At 35.1% G+C, this 18,478-nt stretch overlaps 2 protein-coding genes across 7 annotated transcripts in view; one reads left to right on the forward strand and one right to left on the reverse strand.

Moving 5' to 3' along the window:
* GPATCH2 (G-patch domain containing 2) overlaps nt 1-6,665 on the reverse strand; it is a 174,217-nt gene extending 167,552 nt beyond the window's left edge. For 5 of the 6 annotated variants that reach the window (XR_014326826.1, XM_082857831.1, XM_082857833.1 and 2 more), the window contains exon 1: nt 6,533-6,665. Coding sequence is in view for 4 of the 6 variants with exons in the window: in XM_082857831.1 (XP_082713957.1) it covers nt 6,533-6,588 (56 nt within the window). In the remaining 2 variants the exon portion in view is untranslated. Of the gene's footprint in view, nt 1-6,366; nt 6,445-6,532 lie in introns of those variants that run through there. The other variant, XM_082857832.1, reaches the window with a different exon arrangement.
* A 303-nt stretch (nt 6,666-6,968) lies between these two features.
* The window catches only part of SPATA17 (spermatogenesis associated 17), a gene marked incomplete at its 3' end in the record, with an annotated part of 184,498 nt that continues 172,988 nt past the window's right edge, over nt 6,969-18,478 (forward strand). The window contains exon 1 of the mRNA XM_082857904.1: nt 6,969-7,074. Coding sequence (XP_082714030.1) covers nt 7,007-7,074 — 68 coding nt within the window. The 5' untranslated portion in view covers nt 6,969-7,006. The remainder of the gene's footprint in view (nt 7,075-18,478) is intronic.

Below are 18,478 nucleotides of genomic sequence, written 5' to 3' on the forward strand. Positions count from 1 at the left end.
TTCACTTACACCTCTCAGGTAAAACTGGCATCAACAAGCTTCACAGAAATAGTCATCATAAGAGACCATCACATGATCAATAGCTCATTTATTTCCTTTGCCTTGGCAGTTACTGAAGACCATTGCCCGGAAACATTTTATCCTAAAGATATTTTCCTAAATAAGCCCTTTCTTACTGGAGGCGAAAACTGGAAATACGTTAACTTTTCTGTACAAAAATCTATGTTTATTAAGCAACCATAGTTTTAAAGACTGAATTATAGTAAAATCCAGTGAATTACCACTTAGCTAATTTGTAAGTTTTATATTCACATTTATAAAACAATTTCTCTTCATTTGGAACCCAATGGAAATGAAATCTTTTGGGAATAGTTTGCACTGAGTATAATGTCTAAGAGAACACTTCACTAATCGTTTTCTTAAGCTAGTCCAAATGAATAGAATAAAATTACAGTCCCACTATTTATATAAAGTTCTATTTTGTAAAAGGAAATGACTTGAATAGATAAGCATTTTGTTTTTTCAGGTGGTATTATATTATGCTGAGCAATCTATAAAATGTATGATCAACCCAGAAATTGATATGCCAGTTTCAGGTAAGAATATTTGGCCAAAGGTCAAGTTTGTTTGTTTGTTTGTCCTCCTCCAGGCAACATTTAACATCCAGTAAAATGAGTGAATTTCTCTCCTTGGCTTCCTTTAACACCAAGTTCTAATTAATTCAGAAAAGGGCTTCCTAAACAATGTATGCTCTAGAGTGAGGAAGATGAGTTAATGTAGAAAACACTGCACTGAGTTTAAGGGTTTTTTCGAATGTTTTTGGTTCAAGGAAGAAGAATCAGGAAGCTGCCCTAGTCCTAAGTTACTGCTCCTATGTCCTCAAAGAACTGACAAGTTGACCGAAGAACCAAGGACCTCAACGGGAGTCAACAATGTAGAGGCAGGCATAGCAGAAGTTGAAGTCCAAGAAAGCCCAGAAAACAAATTCCCCCCAATAACCAACAACTAACCATCTTGTCAATGATTATTACTTTTTTGAAGCCTGTATTGGCAATAACTACTATTCCTAGAAGGGAAAAATATAGCATATATAGGAAAATTAGGAAATAATTTCCTTTTCTGGATACCGATAAAATAACTATAACAAGAGGATGGACATGTGTGTCTACTGAATAAACCCACCAAGTTCATTATAAAACAGAAATCTTCCAGATATACCTAAAGGGTAATTGACTACAGCTTTCACATATCTAGTTAAGGAAAAATAAATTAAACTCTTTACCACCTCGTACATGGTAAAATTCTCATCTTCATCTCTGTAAAAGATTAGATCTTCTACAAAGTTAAGTAATTTTAGGAGTGGAGTGCTAAAAGGTACCTATTGCTAAATACAACTGTTCAATTGGCTTCAAAAATTTAAGGGAATAACGATTTACGTGTTAGATTCTGTATGAATAAAAATTCAGTGAGTACAAAAACACTGAACCAACAGTACATAGTCAAGAACTATGCTGATGAATATATACTATTACTACCCAATGCTTAAGAAGAAAATAGTTTTGGAATTAGCATGCCTTGATATTCATGGTAGCTTTTACTTAAGATCGGAAAGGTTGGTTGGTCCTAAAAGTATATAGCAAATAGACAAACAGATTAAAATGAACACATAATACTGTAGACCATGACCGTGGGAGACTAAACAGGCAAATGATGAGCCTTAAAGATGCCACATCAAGGGCTAAATTTTATGACTAATTTAACAAAATATGATTCATAAGAATGTTCTAAAGTTTGATTAAGATTTCTGCTGCTCATAGGAATTTACAGATTTCCTTCCTTAATGGTAACATTATTTGTTCAAACAAGTCTTTATCTCAGTCTAGTAACCTATCAAGAGATTACATCTTCAATTTTCTCTATTTATGTATTTTGGGACAGATCATAGGAAATTAAGAATAACTCTAACATTAAATGGTAACACTTGGGCTAGTTTAGAAATTCCTTGACATATCAATATAAACCATTAATTGTAAGTAATCTTCTCTCTTTTTTAAAAAAGTAGCATGGGGGGTGGGGAATCTATCTTATTCTGAAACATGCAAATGATTAATTATAACTTTACATTGACACTAGGCAATAAATACGGAATAGAATTCACTAGGGGGAAAAAAAGGCTGGGAGGAAACTGTAGGGAACATGAGCTTTAAGAGTCAAAGCAAGAATCTGGAAGCTAAATTATACTATAGTCATCAGCCAGAGGACCTTGGACAAATTACTTATCTTTTGATTCTGTTTCTTCATCATAAAAACGTGTATGACTATCTTGTAGGGATTCTGTGAGGATAAGAATGGGTACTTATGTGTGAGAGCAGTTATTTCATCTTTCAACAACCTCTACACACAAATAAGAGGAAACTGTTATTGAAATACCAAATCATTCTTCTTTTAAGGTACAAAGTATACTATGAATCCTGAGTATGTCATAATAAAAGCTAAGACCATCAACTTTTCTGAGTTCTTGAACCTCTCTGAATGACAGTGAGAGAGGAGTTAACAGACATTTGTAAAAATCTTTCATAGAATTTCAAGAAATTTAAGCACTTCCTTAAAGACTTTTATCGATCAAAAAACAAACAAACCCAAAAATCTCAGGTTAAAAAAAATGAATGCTGTGTATTTGACCTACTCCTATCCTAATAATTAATATACAGATATAAGAGAAAAAAAAGATGAAAGGATATCATCCTTCCAAGTTAAGAGCCACAACGTTCGCCACCAAACAGAAAAACTCATTTCCCATGATGGGAGCAAAAGTTCTACTGACTTGCACTCAACTAGAGGTGTTGCTGGCAGCCACTACTTTGTCACTTCTGTCACCATGGGAACCCCCAGAAAGCTTTCTTTCCTCCTTACCCTAGCAACGTGACAAAAAGCAGTTCATACATGGCTTTACCAAAAAAAAATCTAATTCTACTTTCCAAACAGTGATTTTCTAATTCTATTTTCCAAATAGTGATCTAATAAGGCAGCTCATTCATTATTTAAATTTGAAGATCATTCTTTTGATTTTTTTCTCATTTAACGACTTCAAGAGTCATTCAAACTTCTTTCCTTATACTGTAAACACTTTCAAAAAGTAAACTATTGAATAAAAAACTGCCTAAGGAAATAAAGTCAAAGTCTGAAACAAACAATGTAAAGCCTAAAAACTAATTCATAACAATTCTTGTTAACAAGCAAATATTAAAGTGCATCTAGGCAACCTTCTAATATTTACGAAATGAGTCTCATGCATTGCTCACACATGGTGACTACTCAATATTTTTGAATATATTCTGAATTCCTAGAATAGGAATGAGAATGAAGACAACTGAATATTAATTACAAGTACCTAGCATAATGCTTGGCACATAACAGATGTTTTAAAAAAGTCTGCTGGATGAACAAACCAATCAATGACAATGAATGAACAAACAACAAAGGAAATATATGACTTGACTGAAAATTTGAACAATCCAGATTTCAAATTACAGAAACCTGACTCAGACAAACCTGACAGTATGAAACTGAGTTCAAGACAAAAGGCCAAAAAAAAAGCAGCTATTTAAAAAGCACATATTCACTATGCAGTTTTCCAGACCTAAAGAAAATCAAAATAGCAAATAGAAATGAAATGATAGAAGAAAAGGTCCAGAATCAATAGTTTATTTGTAATGGGCTTTCTTTTAAAGCAAAGCCACATAAAGTGAAATAAGTAGATACTATAGCTCAGTAGATCAATAATGATTCAATAGTTTCATTATCAAGAACTAATTTAAAAAATCAGTTCAACCTTCAAAATCTTCCCCCTCCAAAAAAAACCCTCAGAAATTGACTTTAAATATAAAGCACTAATAAAGTAAAAAGTAATAAAGTGTGTCAAAATTCTGAATGTGATTTGTCCATTAAATGACTCAAATTTTAAAAGGCAGGTTAACATTTTAAGTACCAAAATAGATACTTTTTGGACAGTACTTTCAAAATTGTATGTGAATGAGGTGGCAGGAAGAGAAGATAGACATTCCCAGCTATAAAGATTTTATACAAATATAATATGAACTATATTATATAATAACTAGTTATATAATAACTAGTTAACTAAATAACTAAAGTTATATAATAACTTGCACAAAAAACATATATTTCCTGACACACAAAAAACATAGAATTTTTATTATTTAATTGTATAAAACTTTTCTTCCTTAGGCTTTTAAATTATAAAATAATATATCAGTTCTACCTTTTAACAAACTATTAAGAAAGAAAGGAATCATCTACATTTACCCATGTGGTGCCTGAAAATTGAAAAACCAGCCCGGACATTGGAGAAAAAGTTGAACTCAAGATGGGAGTTAGATACATCAGGAATTCTAGCCTGGTTAACGAATCTGGGCATATACTTTCCGGTTTATATACTCCTTGTGATATGGAATCTCATTCGGACACATAGGCAGTATGCTAGGAGAGTTAAGAATTTTTTTTTTTTAGATATACTGTAATCATACTGCAAATATGATACTTGGGTGTATATTTAAACTACATTTGCTCCTGTCTCACCACCTCCAAAATGCAAAAAATAATAGCACCTACCTCAAAAAACTTACAAGAGATGATACATGTACTTAAAACCCGGCACCAAATAACTGCTTAGTAGTAGCATCCCTAGTGGCACTGATATTTCGTCACTGGCATAAAACACACAGGCATAGTATCTCTATATTATAAAGAGGTACCTAACCATGAATTGGGTGGAAGGTGGAAGGGTGAGAAAGGAGTTGAAAGAGTCATACTTTTAAATTAAATAGTCACTTATCACACAAATCAGTATCACTATAACAAGAGCAGACCAGTCTACAGAGCACATTTTGTCTTCCCGCCCGCCCCTGCCTTAAAGAGATGCTTAATGGTGAAACATTAAGAAAGGTACCCTGGAGAGGGAACCCTGAGGTGATGGAAATGTCTCATATCTTGTTTTGTGTTGTGGTTACACAGTGTATACAACTGTCAAAACTAAAAATACTAAACACTTAAGAACTATGTGTTTTATTTTATGCTAATTGCTTCACCATTTTAAACAAAAAGGCTCATTTAAAAAAAAGTGCTATTTTTCTCACAGGATAATGTGAGCATTTAAAAGGAGCATAACCAAGATAATGGCTATAGTTCCCTGTGCTATACAGTATATCCTTGTTGCTAATCTATTTTATACATAGTTGTTTGTATGTCTTCAGCCCATGCCCCTAATTTGCCCCTCCACATTATCTTGTAACAACTTTCAATGGAGTATAATCTGTAAAAATACTGAATCGCAATGCTGGACACCTGAAACTAATACAATATTGTACATCAACTATATTTCAACTAAGACGATTTTTTAAAAAGGAGCATAAACAAGTCTATATTCATTATAAAATGAACTACAGAATGATATGATCTCATTCAAAACAGTTTAGGCAAGATATTCTTTTAACTTTTCAGTGATAGGTGATGCAAAAGAAATTCTTCAGATCACAGGCTACTAGAATCCCCCATATTCTCATTTGCTGCAGATCTAGGAATGGACAGACATATTACAGCTGCATTTCACCTGTTGTTCAACACTTTATGTTTGAGGCCAGTCCGTGGAAATTTTGCTTCTTTCACTGTTAGTCTTAGGTAGACTTGGAGGAAAAGGGTTTGGGAGAAAAACAAGACAGGAATTACAGAGCTTTCAACTAGAAATCCAAAACCCAGCTTCTAGCTCTAGGACTAAAGGATGCATCGCAACACTGGACAAGTCACTTAACTATTCTGTGCCTCTGATCATCTCCTAGCATAGGGCTGTCATAAAGGTAAAGTGTGTGTATTTGTGAAAGCACCCTGACAAGTCAAAGCAGTTTATTATTCTAAAGTGGCGTTGGTGCTATGATACTGTAGTCGAACTCCAAATTTAATCCTGACATTTACATGTTCTCAAGGGACACCCCATGCACATCTTATCTGAACTAGAATGGAACGTTCAAGGGGCAGAAACTGGTAGGTTACTCCTACTCCAAAAACCCGGGGTAGGAGGGCGAAGTCTCCTCCACTACTGAACTTCCAGGAGTCTAGATTTCTGGGATTTGATCTTCCAAAACACCTGGGATAATCTAGTAAATTTAAAAAGGCAAATGAGGAAATAAGGCCTATATTAAGATACATTCTTCTGTACCCTGGTCTTGTCAACAATCAATGAGGAAATGGATTGCTCCTGGAGTACAGAAAGGTTCACGCCTAAATTATCGTGGCGTGGTAGACAAGCCATCAGCAAGCATTAACTGTATTCCTTCGCAAATCTTTATCACACACCTCAACGCCTTCCTCAAATTGCGTCCATCCCAGGCACGAGTGAGAGCAAGGCCTAAAGGTCTTCAGATCATCCATTACAACTCCCTCCCCCTTCCATTCCAGGTCCAGCGGCCTCCGGCCATCACACCCTTTCCAGATCTCCCATCCCCTGGGCCGCCAGCCTCACCAGCTGTTCCCGGCGGCTGGAGCTCCGATCGGTTGGCGCCCGGCGGCCCCGAACATTAACGACACCCAGGAGCCTGGCCTCGAGCCTCAGGCCCGAGAACAGACTCCAACTGCCACAGCACCAGCGGCTTCCCAGGAGCAGTTCAGCATTTTGAGCTGAGCTTCCGGAAGCCGACTGGAGGCGGAAACCGGATGCCGGGAGCAACCATTAGTTCTCCTCCCCGCCCCCACCCCAGCTTCCTTCTCCGAGAGTCTCCTCCTTTTGCTCGCAGAAGATATAGAAGCCAATAATTTGAAATTTTGCATAAGAAAAATTTCTTAATTTTTCTTTCTAGTCTTCTGGAAACTGAAACAGTGTGAGGGAGAAAATGTAAAGTCAACGAAAAGTTGAACCCCCGGGACCAGCGGAATGGTTTAGCCCGGTTGCCTAGGAGACCCAGAGTAACTCCAGTGGTGCAGCTGGCGCGCTGAGGCTATGGCCACGTTAGCCCGGTTGCAAGCTCGGTCGACGACTGTAGCACATCAGTACTACTACAGGAACAGGTAGGGCATCAACTGGGGGAGTGCGAAAAGGCCTGGCTTCATCCCCAGCCCGTTATTTCTCAACGGGAGCTTCCTATGAGCAAATTCCCTAACTCGCTGAGTACCACCCACTTTTCGTCATTTGTGGGCTGCAAAAAGAATCGCAAATTTAAAAGTAGTGTTAGCATACAGGGGGATTATAGATACAGGAAGCCATGGTTATCAGCTGGAGATGATTTTTAAAATTCCAGTATAATTAAAATTGTAAAATGAAGTGTTTTCCTTTGACATAATCACTCAGCAATGTGATGAAACCTGTGTCCTCCTTGTGGAAGGATTAATGGCCTGACTGGGGTCGCCCAGGTTCCTTAGCTGGGTGAGCTCAGAGTATCCCCCATCTACCTGGGGATTTGAACCTCCTTTATGTCACAAATATCATTGAACTCAACTGTTCTGTGACTCAATTGTCTTCCCGAAGTGACAGTATCTAAACTATTCTTTTTTTTTTTTTTTTGTGGTACGCGGGCCTCTCACTGTTGTGGCCTCTCCCGTTGCGGAGCACAGGCTCTGGACGCGCAGGCTCAGCGGCCATGGCTCACGGGCCTAGCCGCTCCGCGGCATGTGGGATCTTCCCGGACCGGGGCACGAACCCGTGTCCCCTGCCTCGGCAGGCGGACTCTCAACCACTGCGCCACCAGGGAAGCCCTCTAAACTATTCTGACAGGATAATCTGTACCAATATGTTAATTAATAGAAGAGGGCTAAGGAAGACACTAGCGGCCTTATCCATCTCTCTACACCTAATCTTCTCACTAGTGGTTCATTTGAACACTGGCCTTCTGGAAGCAGTGCCTCAGGAGATTTTCCGACTTAAGAAAAAATTCAAAAAATGTAAATCAGACCATAGTAGAAGATAGTGACATGCTAGACCAATGGAAAACATGCCAAGAAGACAGAATCTTGCTGAGCTGTTCTTATTCTAACAGTTTTCTCACCTACTACATTCTTAGAGCACCGTGTACCTTTTACAGCACTTGATCACAATTTAGTTTTACATTCTGTTGTGAGATAATATATGAGATATATAAGTATCATCCCTCTTAGCTGCACAATAATTACTTGTCTAATAATTCCATAAATGAATCTTTCAATCAATCATTGGTCCTGGTTTACATAAATGTATGAAAAATAGCTAAAGACAAATTATGTATTATCTATAATTATAGATAAATTATGTGGAAGGTCCTATATTTATGACTTAGATATCTAAAAGAAATAAATTCCATTCCTCTGATGTTCACAGCCTAATATGGAATATAGGCATTTAAAAGATAATTACAACAGAGCAAGCATGAACAGGAAGGGAAATGACTAACATTTCTTGAGCACTGATTATATGCTGGGCATTGCATTAGGAACTTTTTCATACAGTGTTCATTTGGTTTTCACAACTTTACAAGTGAATGTATTAATCTATATTTTTAGAGCTTGAGAACAGTGTTCTAGAAAAGCTTGGTGAAGTGTCATGCAACTGCAAACAGACATAATTTTTTTCTAAAGATTTCAGTGTTAATCTTTGTCTCCATCTCCTGACTTTTGACAATGGGCACATTTTCCCAAAGCTGGAGGTAGTTTGGAGAAAAAACTAGGGCCATACAAAGGCCATGATGAGAATAGGCTGGCATTCCTTCCATTTCATTTATTATTAATATTTTCAGTATGAAGGAAAGTCTCTAAAGATCACGAAGGAATCAAAACTTCCAAGTTTGCCTAGTTTAAAAAAAAAAGGGTATTGATTAGCATAGGAGCAAAAACCATATAAAATGTTAGTATATGAAAAATTAAACGGGCAATTTCCTTAAGAAATTGTTGTCATTTCTCATCTGTTATTGACTAGATTAGTTCTTTTGCAAACTTCAGTATACATGAGAATCACCTGAGGGTCTTGGTAAAATGCAGATTCTGATTCAGTGGGTCTCAGTTATGGCCAGCAAATCTGCATTTCTCACAAGAGTTCCTGTCAGGCCCCATTTTGCATAAAAAGGGAGACTTTGTAAGAAAAAAAAAATGGTGTATGGGCCTATCGTTTAATTTGTAAACATCCGTACAAGTTATATATTTATTCCTTCTTTACATGAGGCAAAGAAAATAAGGTTCAGATGGATTGATAATTTGTATGAGGTCATACAGCTACTAAGTCTCAAAACCAAAAAACCCAACTCCAAGGCTTATGCTCTTCACTACCATACTAGACAAGATTTTCTTCCCACTACACTGGTTTTGATGAATTAACTGACAGGAAGCGCCAAGATCCAGAAATCCAAATGGCATGAGCATACTGTTTCAACTCCATTAGTATGTAGGCACCAGAGTTGGAAGAAACAATTTTAATACTTCTTGGTTTGTTTTATTGTCTTCTATGTTGGTAACAAGACAGTGGCAAAAATGTTTCTACCTAACAGCTGGCACCAGATTGCCTCTGAAGTTGAAACATGACTTTGCTGGGAAAAATATACTATGACTAAGTGCTTAGATTAGCACCTGAATCCTCCAGGGCCTGGGTGTCCACCCAGGAAGAGAGAAGCTTCTCTGCCTAACATAGAGGAAAGATTTGGAATTCCAAGAAGTGAAAAGCAAGTATGGTGGTAGCTGATGTGATAAGAAAGCTAGGGGCATAGGTAGAGTTGTGCATTATCAAACCTGTCCAAGCCCTTTGGGAAGTTGCTCCCACAAGAAATGTTTGGTGGGCACTCATGTTTGGTGGTCTACTCATCAAAGAGACTGAATATTGTGTCTAGGATGTTACAGGGTGGCACAAAGATAATACACAGTTGTTATTTGACTAAGTATTGGCCTTTTTTTTAACTTTCACTATTACTTCCTAGTTTCATTTCTATTCTTCTGAATTACTGAGATATCTTTTTGACTTATTGGTCATTTATACTATCCTATTTGTGGAAAGGAGAATTTGGTATATGTTCATTAATCATATTGTTCATTTTCCCCATATCCTTATTTAAATTTCATCTAGTTGATCTGTCAAATGCTAATAGGAATGAGTTCAAAATGTCCCTCTTCCACTTAATTCCACTGAGTTTCCACTGTGTGGTATCCTTTTATGTCATGTTATTTAGCTTATATGTGTGTACTGGTGTGTGTCTCTTCATTATTGGCTATATATTGGTCTTTTTTGAATGTGCAAAATGTTTCACCTTTGAATACTACTAGCAGTTTTTAAAATTATTTTTATTATTTCTTTAAACAGATTTAATGCAGCAACATACACCTTGTAATATTAATATTGATCCTCTTTTATCTGATCTGAGTTAATCATATCATTTTTGTATATTTCTCTTCACAAACAGCACATTTTAGGGTTTTAAATAATTAGAACCCAGGAAATTTGTGATGGGTTAAGTTTGTTTCTTTTTTGTTAATTTAATTTTTTATTTTATATTGGAGTATAGTTGATTTACAAAGTTGTGTAGTTTCAGGTGTACAGCAAAGTGATTCATTTCTACATATACATATTGATACATAGGCATTTTACATGTTCACCCTATGTTAAGCTACTTTTTAATTCTTGTCCCTCTCTGTCATGACTTCTCATGTAGAAACTGTGTTTTATTTATTTTTTTTAGATTTTAATATTATTCAGAAGAGAACTTATTTCTAACATTTCTTATGAGAACTTAATGCACTCTACTTAGATTCTCAATACCATATTTATGAATTAAATATTCACTGATTAATTAAATATGAATGGAGCACCTATTATGTGCTAAAGACTGTTCTAGGTATTGAGGATACAGCAGTGAACAAAAGAGTCATGAGGGAGACAGAACATAAATATACTTACATATAATATTTTGTCTTGAGGTGATTGTGACCAAAAAGAATAAAGCAAGGTAGGGTGAGCAAAGTGTGAACAAACATCCTGTTTTAAATAGAGTGGTCTGAGGATGCTCCTCTGATCAGGTAATATTTAAACAGAGACCTAATAAAAGTGGATGAGTAGGCCTACTAGATAGGGGTCTCAGGGATGAGCCTGCAGGAGCTGTAACATCAAGTGCTATGGCCCTGTTGTCAGAAGCCTGCATGATCATTTGGAGCTTTTAAGCCATAGTAAAGACATTGGATTCTACTCTGATTAAGATAGGAAGTCATAGGGGATTTTCAATAGAGGAGTGACTTGATCTGACTTCTGTCTTTAAAAATAAATAATGAAGAAAACTCCGAACTTATTTTGAAATTGGTAGAGCATTTTGATTTTGTTTTCTTTTTTCTGCTTTCCTCCTCCAATTCCATCGTTTATTAGTTTAACTCTTTGTGGCCTGTTTTGCTTGTTAAGAAAATTTAAGTCAAATTTGGCTTTATGAGAAAAATATATAAGATATGAAATCATTTTAAACCATATATAGTTTTCTAAAGGTATATAAGCAGAAATTAACCTAATATATGTCAAAATCTCTTCTAATTAACTTAGCTGAAGGGTATGTGTAGGGGAATATTGAGAAAGCGGTTGCTCAGGAAGAGGGCTAGAAGTTCTACAGAGACACTGTAGAGACTAAGTGGCTAACTCAAATTTCCAGATCCCTTACCCTCTGAAACGGGGCATGGGGAGTGCGTGAGGATAGAGAGAAGGGAGTAGAAAGAGAAATAAATGCAATTGAATATCTGGTATGTGCTGAGAACTCTGTTAAGTGCTTTCACAAATATTATTTTATTTTGACTTTCACAGTAATCATATGAAGTGATTTTTATTATTCCTACTTTACAACGGAGGAAAATGAGATCTTAAAAGTGTAAGTTACTTGTTCAAAAAGATCAAAGATCTAATGAAGTTTGATTCATCTCAGTCCAAACCTTATGCTTGGAGTATGGGGCCTTTAAATCAAGTCCCTGCATGGAATTAGGTACATCAAATACATAAGGTCTAACCTGCCTTTCTAAGGTCAAGTTGAGGAAAGGGAAACACCTGGTATGGCAAGTACTCTCCAGTATAAGACCAGCGATTTACCTGGACTTCATTACCTTGTGTCAACCTAAAGTATAATGTTCCTTAAGTTGGCCTGATTCTGGAATCCATTATTCCCATAAACATAATCAATTTGTTTCTAACTCCAACATAGTCAAAGGTTCCTGACCGTATTCTTAGTTTAATTAGTTGGTTTGATGTCCTTGACTTTGGGCAATCATCTTGGTCCTAGTAGCCTAAAGATTGTAAATAGCACTTAGTCGGATAGACACGAGTCTCTTCCTCTGATTCTAATTAGTTGCTGATTTTTCTGTTCAGTGGGACTCAATTCTGACCAGTAAAATTTAGCAAGGCTTCTGCCAAGCATACAAGGATGATTTATGCCAGAGTGCAGGAACAGTTGAAAGCCTAATTCTGTGTTACTTTAGGCTTAAACTTAAGCTCTTAAATTTATACTCTTACCTTAGTTAAACACTTTAAATATCAGCTTTCTCATCTATAAATGAGGCAATAATGCCTATTGAGATGTCAACTAAGAAAATTAAGTGATTTTTTGTCACATTAGTTAGCACCCAGTAAAATCATAATATTGAAATCACAACAGGAGGGCAAAGAATTAAAATGCATATGATCAACTCATTGGATATAAGAAAGGCAGTTGATAAATTTATTTATTTATGAGTATTTTTCTTTTCTTTATAAAAATTTTAAAAATTTTAATATATTATGTACATTTAATGAAGTACATAAACTATAAGTGTACAGCTTAATAATTTTTACGTATGTGTATACCCGTGTAACCATCATTCAGATAAAATTCTCAAGTTAAAAAAATCTTTATAAATGAGAAATAAAGGGAAATGTGCTTATAATAAAGGATATGTTTCTAAAACCAATAGCCAACATCATGTGTATTGATGAAATACAATATCGATAGTTCCATTTAATTCAAAAACAAGAGAAAAATACACATTAATTCTACTATTTGGAATCTTTTTCTGGAAATTGTAGCCAATACTGTAATAAAAGAAATATTTATTAGTAAATATTAGAAGGGAAGAAGTAAGGGTTGGTTACAGATCATGAAATTATAAAGCTGAGAAAATGCAAGATAATCTGCTTAAAAACTCTTAGAAATAAAATGAATTTGATAAAGTGTCTGATTACAAGGTAAATTTAGAAAAATCAGTAGCTCTTCTTGGTACCAGCAATAACTAGATGAGGAATTAGATCAGAAGACATACTAAGCATTTATGTGTACTTCTACTTTGATTCCATTCAAAATACAGTTAAGTGTAAAAAAATTTTTAAAGACTAAATGTACAAAATTTTAAGAACAAAAAAGCATGCAATTAGTAGACCAGTAATTTTGAAGAATTTCTAGAAAACAAAGATTCAGTAGGAAGAAGGAGAGATGGGAGTCTAAGCCAGCAGCTCTTATTCTTTTCTCCCTTGCACATCTGTGTTTAGACAACTCAGTTTTCAAAATAAGGGAAACACAGCTATAAGGACCAAGAACCCCACTGCTTAGAAAGAAGCCTGCATCTGGTAGAGTCCACAGATGATGCAGATACTAGTAGGACCTCTGGTATGTCTCCAAAATCGGCTACCAAAAGCTTGAAGAATCACTTCTGAGAATGAATAGCTTCTTTTCTTTGACCATGGAAGCTCTGGAATCCTCCTGACCTGGAACTGGTCTAACGAATACCTATGCCTCAGGCACCGAAAGAGAGATCTCAGTTCCCCAACATGTTCACTGCTGGCTCATTGAACAGAGAATGTTTTTACAGTAACTTTTACTGCCTGTCAGTACGCTACTGCCCTAGTGACCTGAGCAGGCAGTCCTGCCTAGATATCAAGCAATTGAATATCTATCAACATAAATAGGCAGAGAAAATTCATAAGCCATACAAGGGAACTTTAGTTTGGAGGAAGGAGATTAAGCTAAGAAGCCAGAATAGGTGGCTACTGTGGAGTTAGAACTAATGGAGGACACAGATGTAAACTTTAGTAAAAATATAATGAGAACTTTTACAGAAATAAAATTAGAGAGAAAAAAATTACTGGAACCAATTAAAATTCTTTTCAGCTTAAAAATGTAAGAAATCAATTAAAAAATAGGATAGTCATAACTGAAATATAAATGTTTCAGGAAAGCAATGTGGTAGACATATCTATGGGGCTTAGTATATGAATAATAGTCACTGCAGAATATGCAGTAGGAATGGGAAGGAGATAGATTAATAATAAAGAAATACTAGAAGAAAATGTTCCTAAACTGAAGAATGAGTATGGCTTTGAATTGAAAGGACTGTCTGAGTCCTACACAGGATTTTCTTTTGGAAGACATACTTCTTGGATATTATCTATCCAAGGATACAGAAAAATTTTTACAAGCTTCTAATATAGATAGAAAAGAGAAAAGTGATTTGCTAAGGAAAGAGTCCAGCATTGGATGGCTCATATGCAACACAGAGACCTAGAAAAGGACAATAATTATCGATTATTCAAGGTAACAACTAAAAATCCTAAACCTAGCAAAGATCTTATTCATTCTTTTGATGAGATGTTTTTAGACATGTAAAGACTCAGAGTTACATCATCCATGTACCCAACCTGAGGAAATGTTCTCTAGAAAGTACTCTGTGTAATCAAATTAAAATTAAATCATAACAAGGATTTGAGGATAGGGGAAGAACAAAAGAAGTAACAGAAACAATGATGAGCAATTATACTTGTATGTAGTATTTATGGTTAAATTTAGATAAGCATTGTGATGCTGAGATTTATGAGATACCCCTTATTCTACGCAGTTAAAAGAATCCAGTTGGCACTTTCAGTATTCTTCCTAGACATCTTTGTGCAGGTTCAAAAAGTCATTAGTACCTTTTCAATCAACAAGCAGTTACAGGCAACAGACCTGCTAATTGTATCACTAATACATAATGCAGGTATTTCTTTATCTAGCTTCTAATCTGTTACCTCTCCACTCTTCTAGCCTGAATTGTCTCTTTAGTGGCCTTAAGAACTCCTCCACTGGCTCCCCCATCACCTACTCCCAAAGCCAATACATATATATTAGGTTTATGGTAATGTGTACCATACTATCTTTAAGTTTTCTATGTAGTCAAATTAGTCAATCTATTTCTCTGGCTTTGGGGAATTTTAGCCTATTTTTGAAGTCTTTTCCAGCCCATGATTATGAGAAAATTATCTGTATTTACTGATAATATTAAAGTTTTATTACATTTTTCCTTCACTCTTTATGCAGTTATATTTCTATGCATGTATTGTGTGAGATAATAACTTAATTTTTTTCTGTAGACATACAGTTGTCCCAACACCATTTATTGAACTATCCACGCTTTCCTTAGTAATTTTGAATTTTGCATGATAAATAAATAAAAGGGGTTAAAATTGCACAGGAAGAACTACAATTGTCTTTTTTTTTTATTGAAGTAGAGTTGGTTTACAATGTTGTGCCAATCTGCTGTACAGCAAAGTGACTCAGTTACACACATATAGACATTCTTTTTTTAATATTCTTTTCTATTTTGTTTTATCACAGGATATTGAATTTAGTTCCCTGTGCTGTGCATTAGGACCTTGTTGTTTATCCATTCTAAATGTAATAGTTTCCATCTACCAATCCCAAACTCCCAGTCCATTCCTCCCCCTCCCCCCTCCCCCTTGGTAACCGTAAGTCTGTTCTCTATGTCTATGAGTCTGTTTCTGTTTTGTAGTTATGTTCATTTGTGTCATATTTTAGATTCCGCATGTAAGTGTTATTATATGGTATTTGTCTTTCTCTTTCTGACTTACTTCACCTAGTATGATAATCTCTAGGTCCATCCATGTTGCTGCAAATGGCATTATTTCATTCTTTTTTATGGCTAAGTAGTATTCCATTGTATATATGTACCACATCTTCTTTATCCATTCATCTGTTGATGAACATTTAGGTTGTTTCCATTTTTTGGCTATTGTGAACAGTGCAGCTATGAACATAGGGGTGCATGTATCTTTATGAATTATAGTTTTGTCCGGGTATATTCCCAGAAGTGGAATTTCTGGATCACATGGTAATTCTATGTTTAGTTTTCTGAGGAACCTCCATAAAATTGTCTTTATTCACTGAAAACACAATTTTATGCATATATAACTCTAAACCACCTACAAACAAAATGATTTAGAAATAAAAAGTGAATTTAGCAAGATTGCAGGATACAATACACAAAAATCAATTTTTTTAATATAATAGCAGTGGGCTATTATAATTTGAAACTACAAAAATAATATAATTTACAATAGCATCAAAATGCATATGACTGTATCTACTTACCCTACAGAAATATGTACACAATTTGTGCACAGAGTATTTTATATATAGGGTTATGTATAAAGGCATTCATTAAAGCATTATTTCTAATAGGAAGAACACAGAAGAGACTTATATGTATTTGTAACTAATCTGGCTAAATAAATAAAGGCATATTCACATGATGGAATATTAAGTAGCAGTTTAAAAGAGTGAAAAATTTTATACATAATAACATAAAAATCTCTGAGACAAAGTAAAAAAAAGAGGTCATAGAAAGCATGTAATACATTTAGCATGAAATTTTTATGTATAAATACATAGAGACACAAAAATATGGATCTGGAATCATATAATAAGCTGTTAATAATGATTAGATTTTGAAAATTGGAGGATAAGGTAGGTTGAAATGGAATCAATTTTTTTCTCTATTTTTCTATATGGTTTAAATTTTTAGATTAAGCTTTGGATGTTCATGTATTATTTGTGAAATAAACAGTAAATAAATAGGTAAAAATTTGTTCTAAGACAAAAAATTTGTTTTTATTTTTTTTTTAATTTTAATTTTAATTCTTTTGGCTGCACTACCCAGCTTGTGGGATCTTAGTTCCCCGACCAGGGATTGAACCCAGGCCCTCAACAGTGAAAGCACTGAGTCTTAACCACTGGACTGCCAGGGAATTCCCCCAAATTTTGTTTTGAAAAAGTAAAATTAAATATATAAAATAAGTGTCCATGAAGATGTAACTGGTACAAAACTTGCCCTCCCACCATGAAAAATTAGAAGACTGAACAAAATATATGAAAACTTATTTCTAGACATTGATGCAACAGACAGTGCAGGATTAGGATCTCTAAAAGAAAGGAAACAAATTACATTATCCAGACAATTACCCCTCTTTATTCCTGGAGGTAATTTCTGAACAAAATCCAAATTCTCAACAGCATAACCTTCATAGTATCCAGCATCTATTCCTAAATTATTAGTAGGACAAAAATGTAGCAAACTAAGATCTATAACAAGGAGGAGAAAAATCACTTAATAGAAACAGACCAGAAATACAAAGATAATAAAATTAGCAGACAAGGATTTTTAAATAGTGACTCAGAATTTAAAGACTTAAAGGAAAATATGAGCATAATGAGAAGTTAAATGGAACATAAAGAAGAAGCAAATGAAACTTTCAGAGATTAAAAAAACACAGCAGGGCTTCCCTGGTGGCGCAGTGGTTGAGAGTCTGCCTGCCAATGCAAGGGACACGGGTTCGTGCCCCGGTCCGGGAAGATCCCACATGCCACGGAGCGGCTGGGCCCATGAGCCATGGCCGCTGAGCCTGCGCGTCCAGAGCCTGTGCTCCGCAACGGGAGAGGCCACAACAGTGAGAGGCCCACGTAACTCAAAAAAACAAAACAAAACAAAAAAACCATAGCATCTGAAAGAAATAATTCACTAGATGGACTAAACATCAGACTAAAATACTGCAAATAAAAGATCAATTAATTTGAAGACATACCAAATATATATTATTGGGTAGAGTGTTCTATAAATATCAATTATATCAAGTTGGTTGATAAATATTCACATTTTCTATATTGTTATGGATTTCCTGTACAGTTGTCCTATCAATTATTCGGGGAGACATGTTGCAATTCCCAACTATAATAGTGGACTTGTCTATTTCTCCTTTTAGTTTTGTCAGGTTTTGCTTCATGTATTTTGAAGCTTTATTATTAGGTGCATATGCCTTTAAAATGATCATATCTGCTTAACAGATATGATAAATTAACATTTTTATCATTGTAAGATGGTTTTCTTTGTGCATGATAATTTCCCTTACTCTTAAGTCTACTTTAAATAATATATTTTAAGCTATGAAAAGTGTTTGAAGAATTTAAAACAATATTGAGATGCCGTTCTTTCTTGTGTGTGTGTGTGTGTGTGTGTGTGTGTATACAATCTCAAATTTACATAAAAGTTGCAATACAGTACAGAGAGACTTCTTTCAAAAACCAAATGGGGATGGGTTGCAGTCTGATGCCTTGCAAATTCTTTTAACATATAAGAACATTTTCTACGTAACCACAATTCAACAATCAAAATCAAGAAATTAATATTTGTACATTTCCAC

The sequence above is a fragment of the Leucopleurus acutus genome, assembly GCF_964270905.1.
Source record: "Leucopleurus acutus genome assembly, chromosome: 2".
NCBI classification, from domain to species: Eukaryota; Metazoa; Chordata; class Mammalia; order Artiodactyla; family Delphinidae; genus Leucopleurus; species Leucopleurus acutus.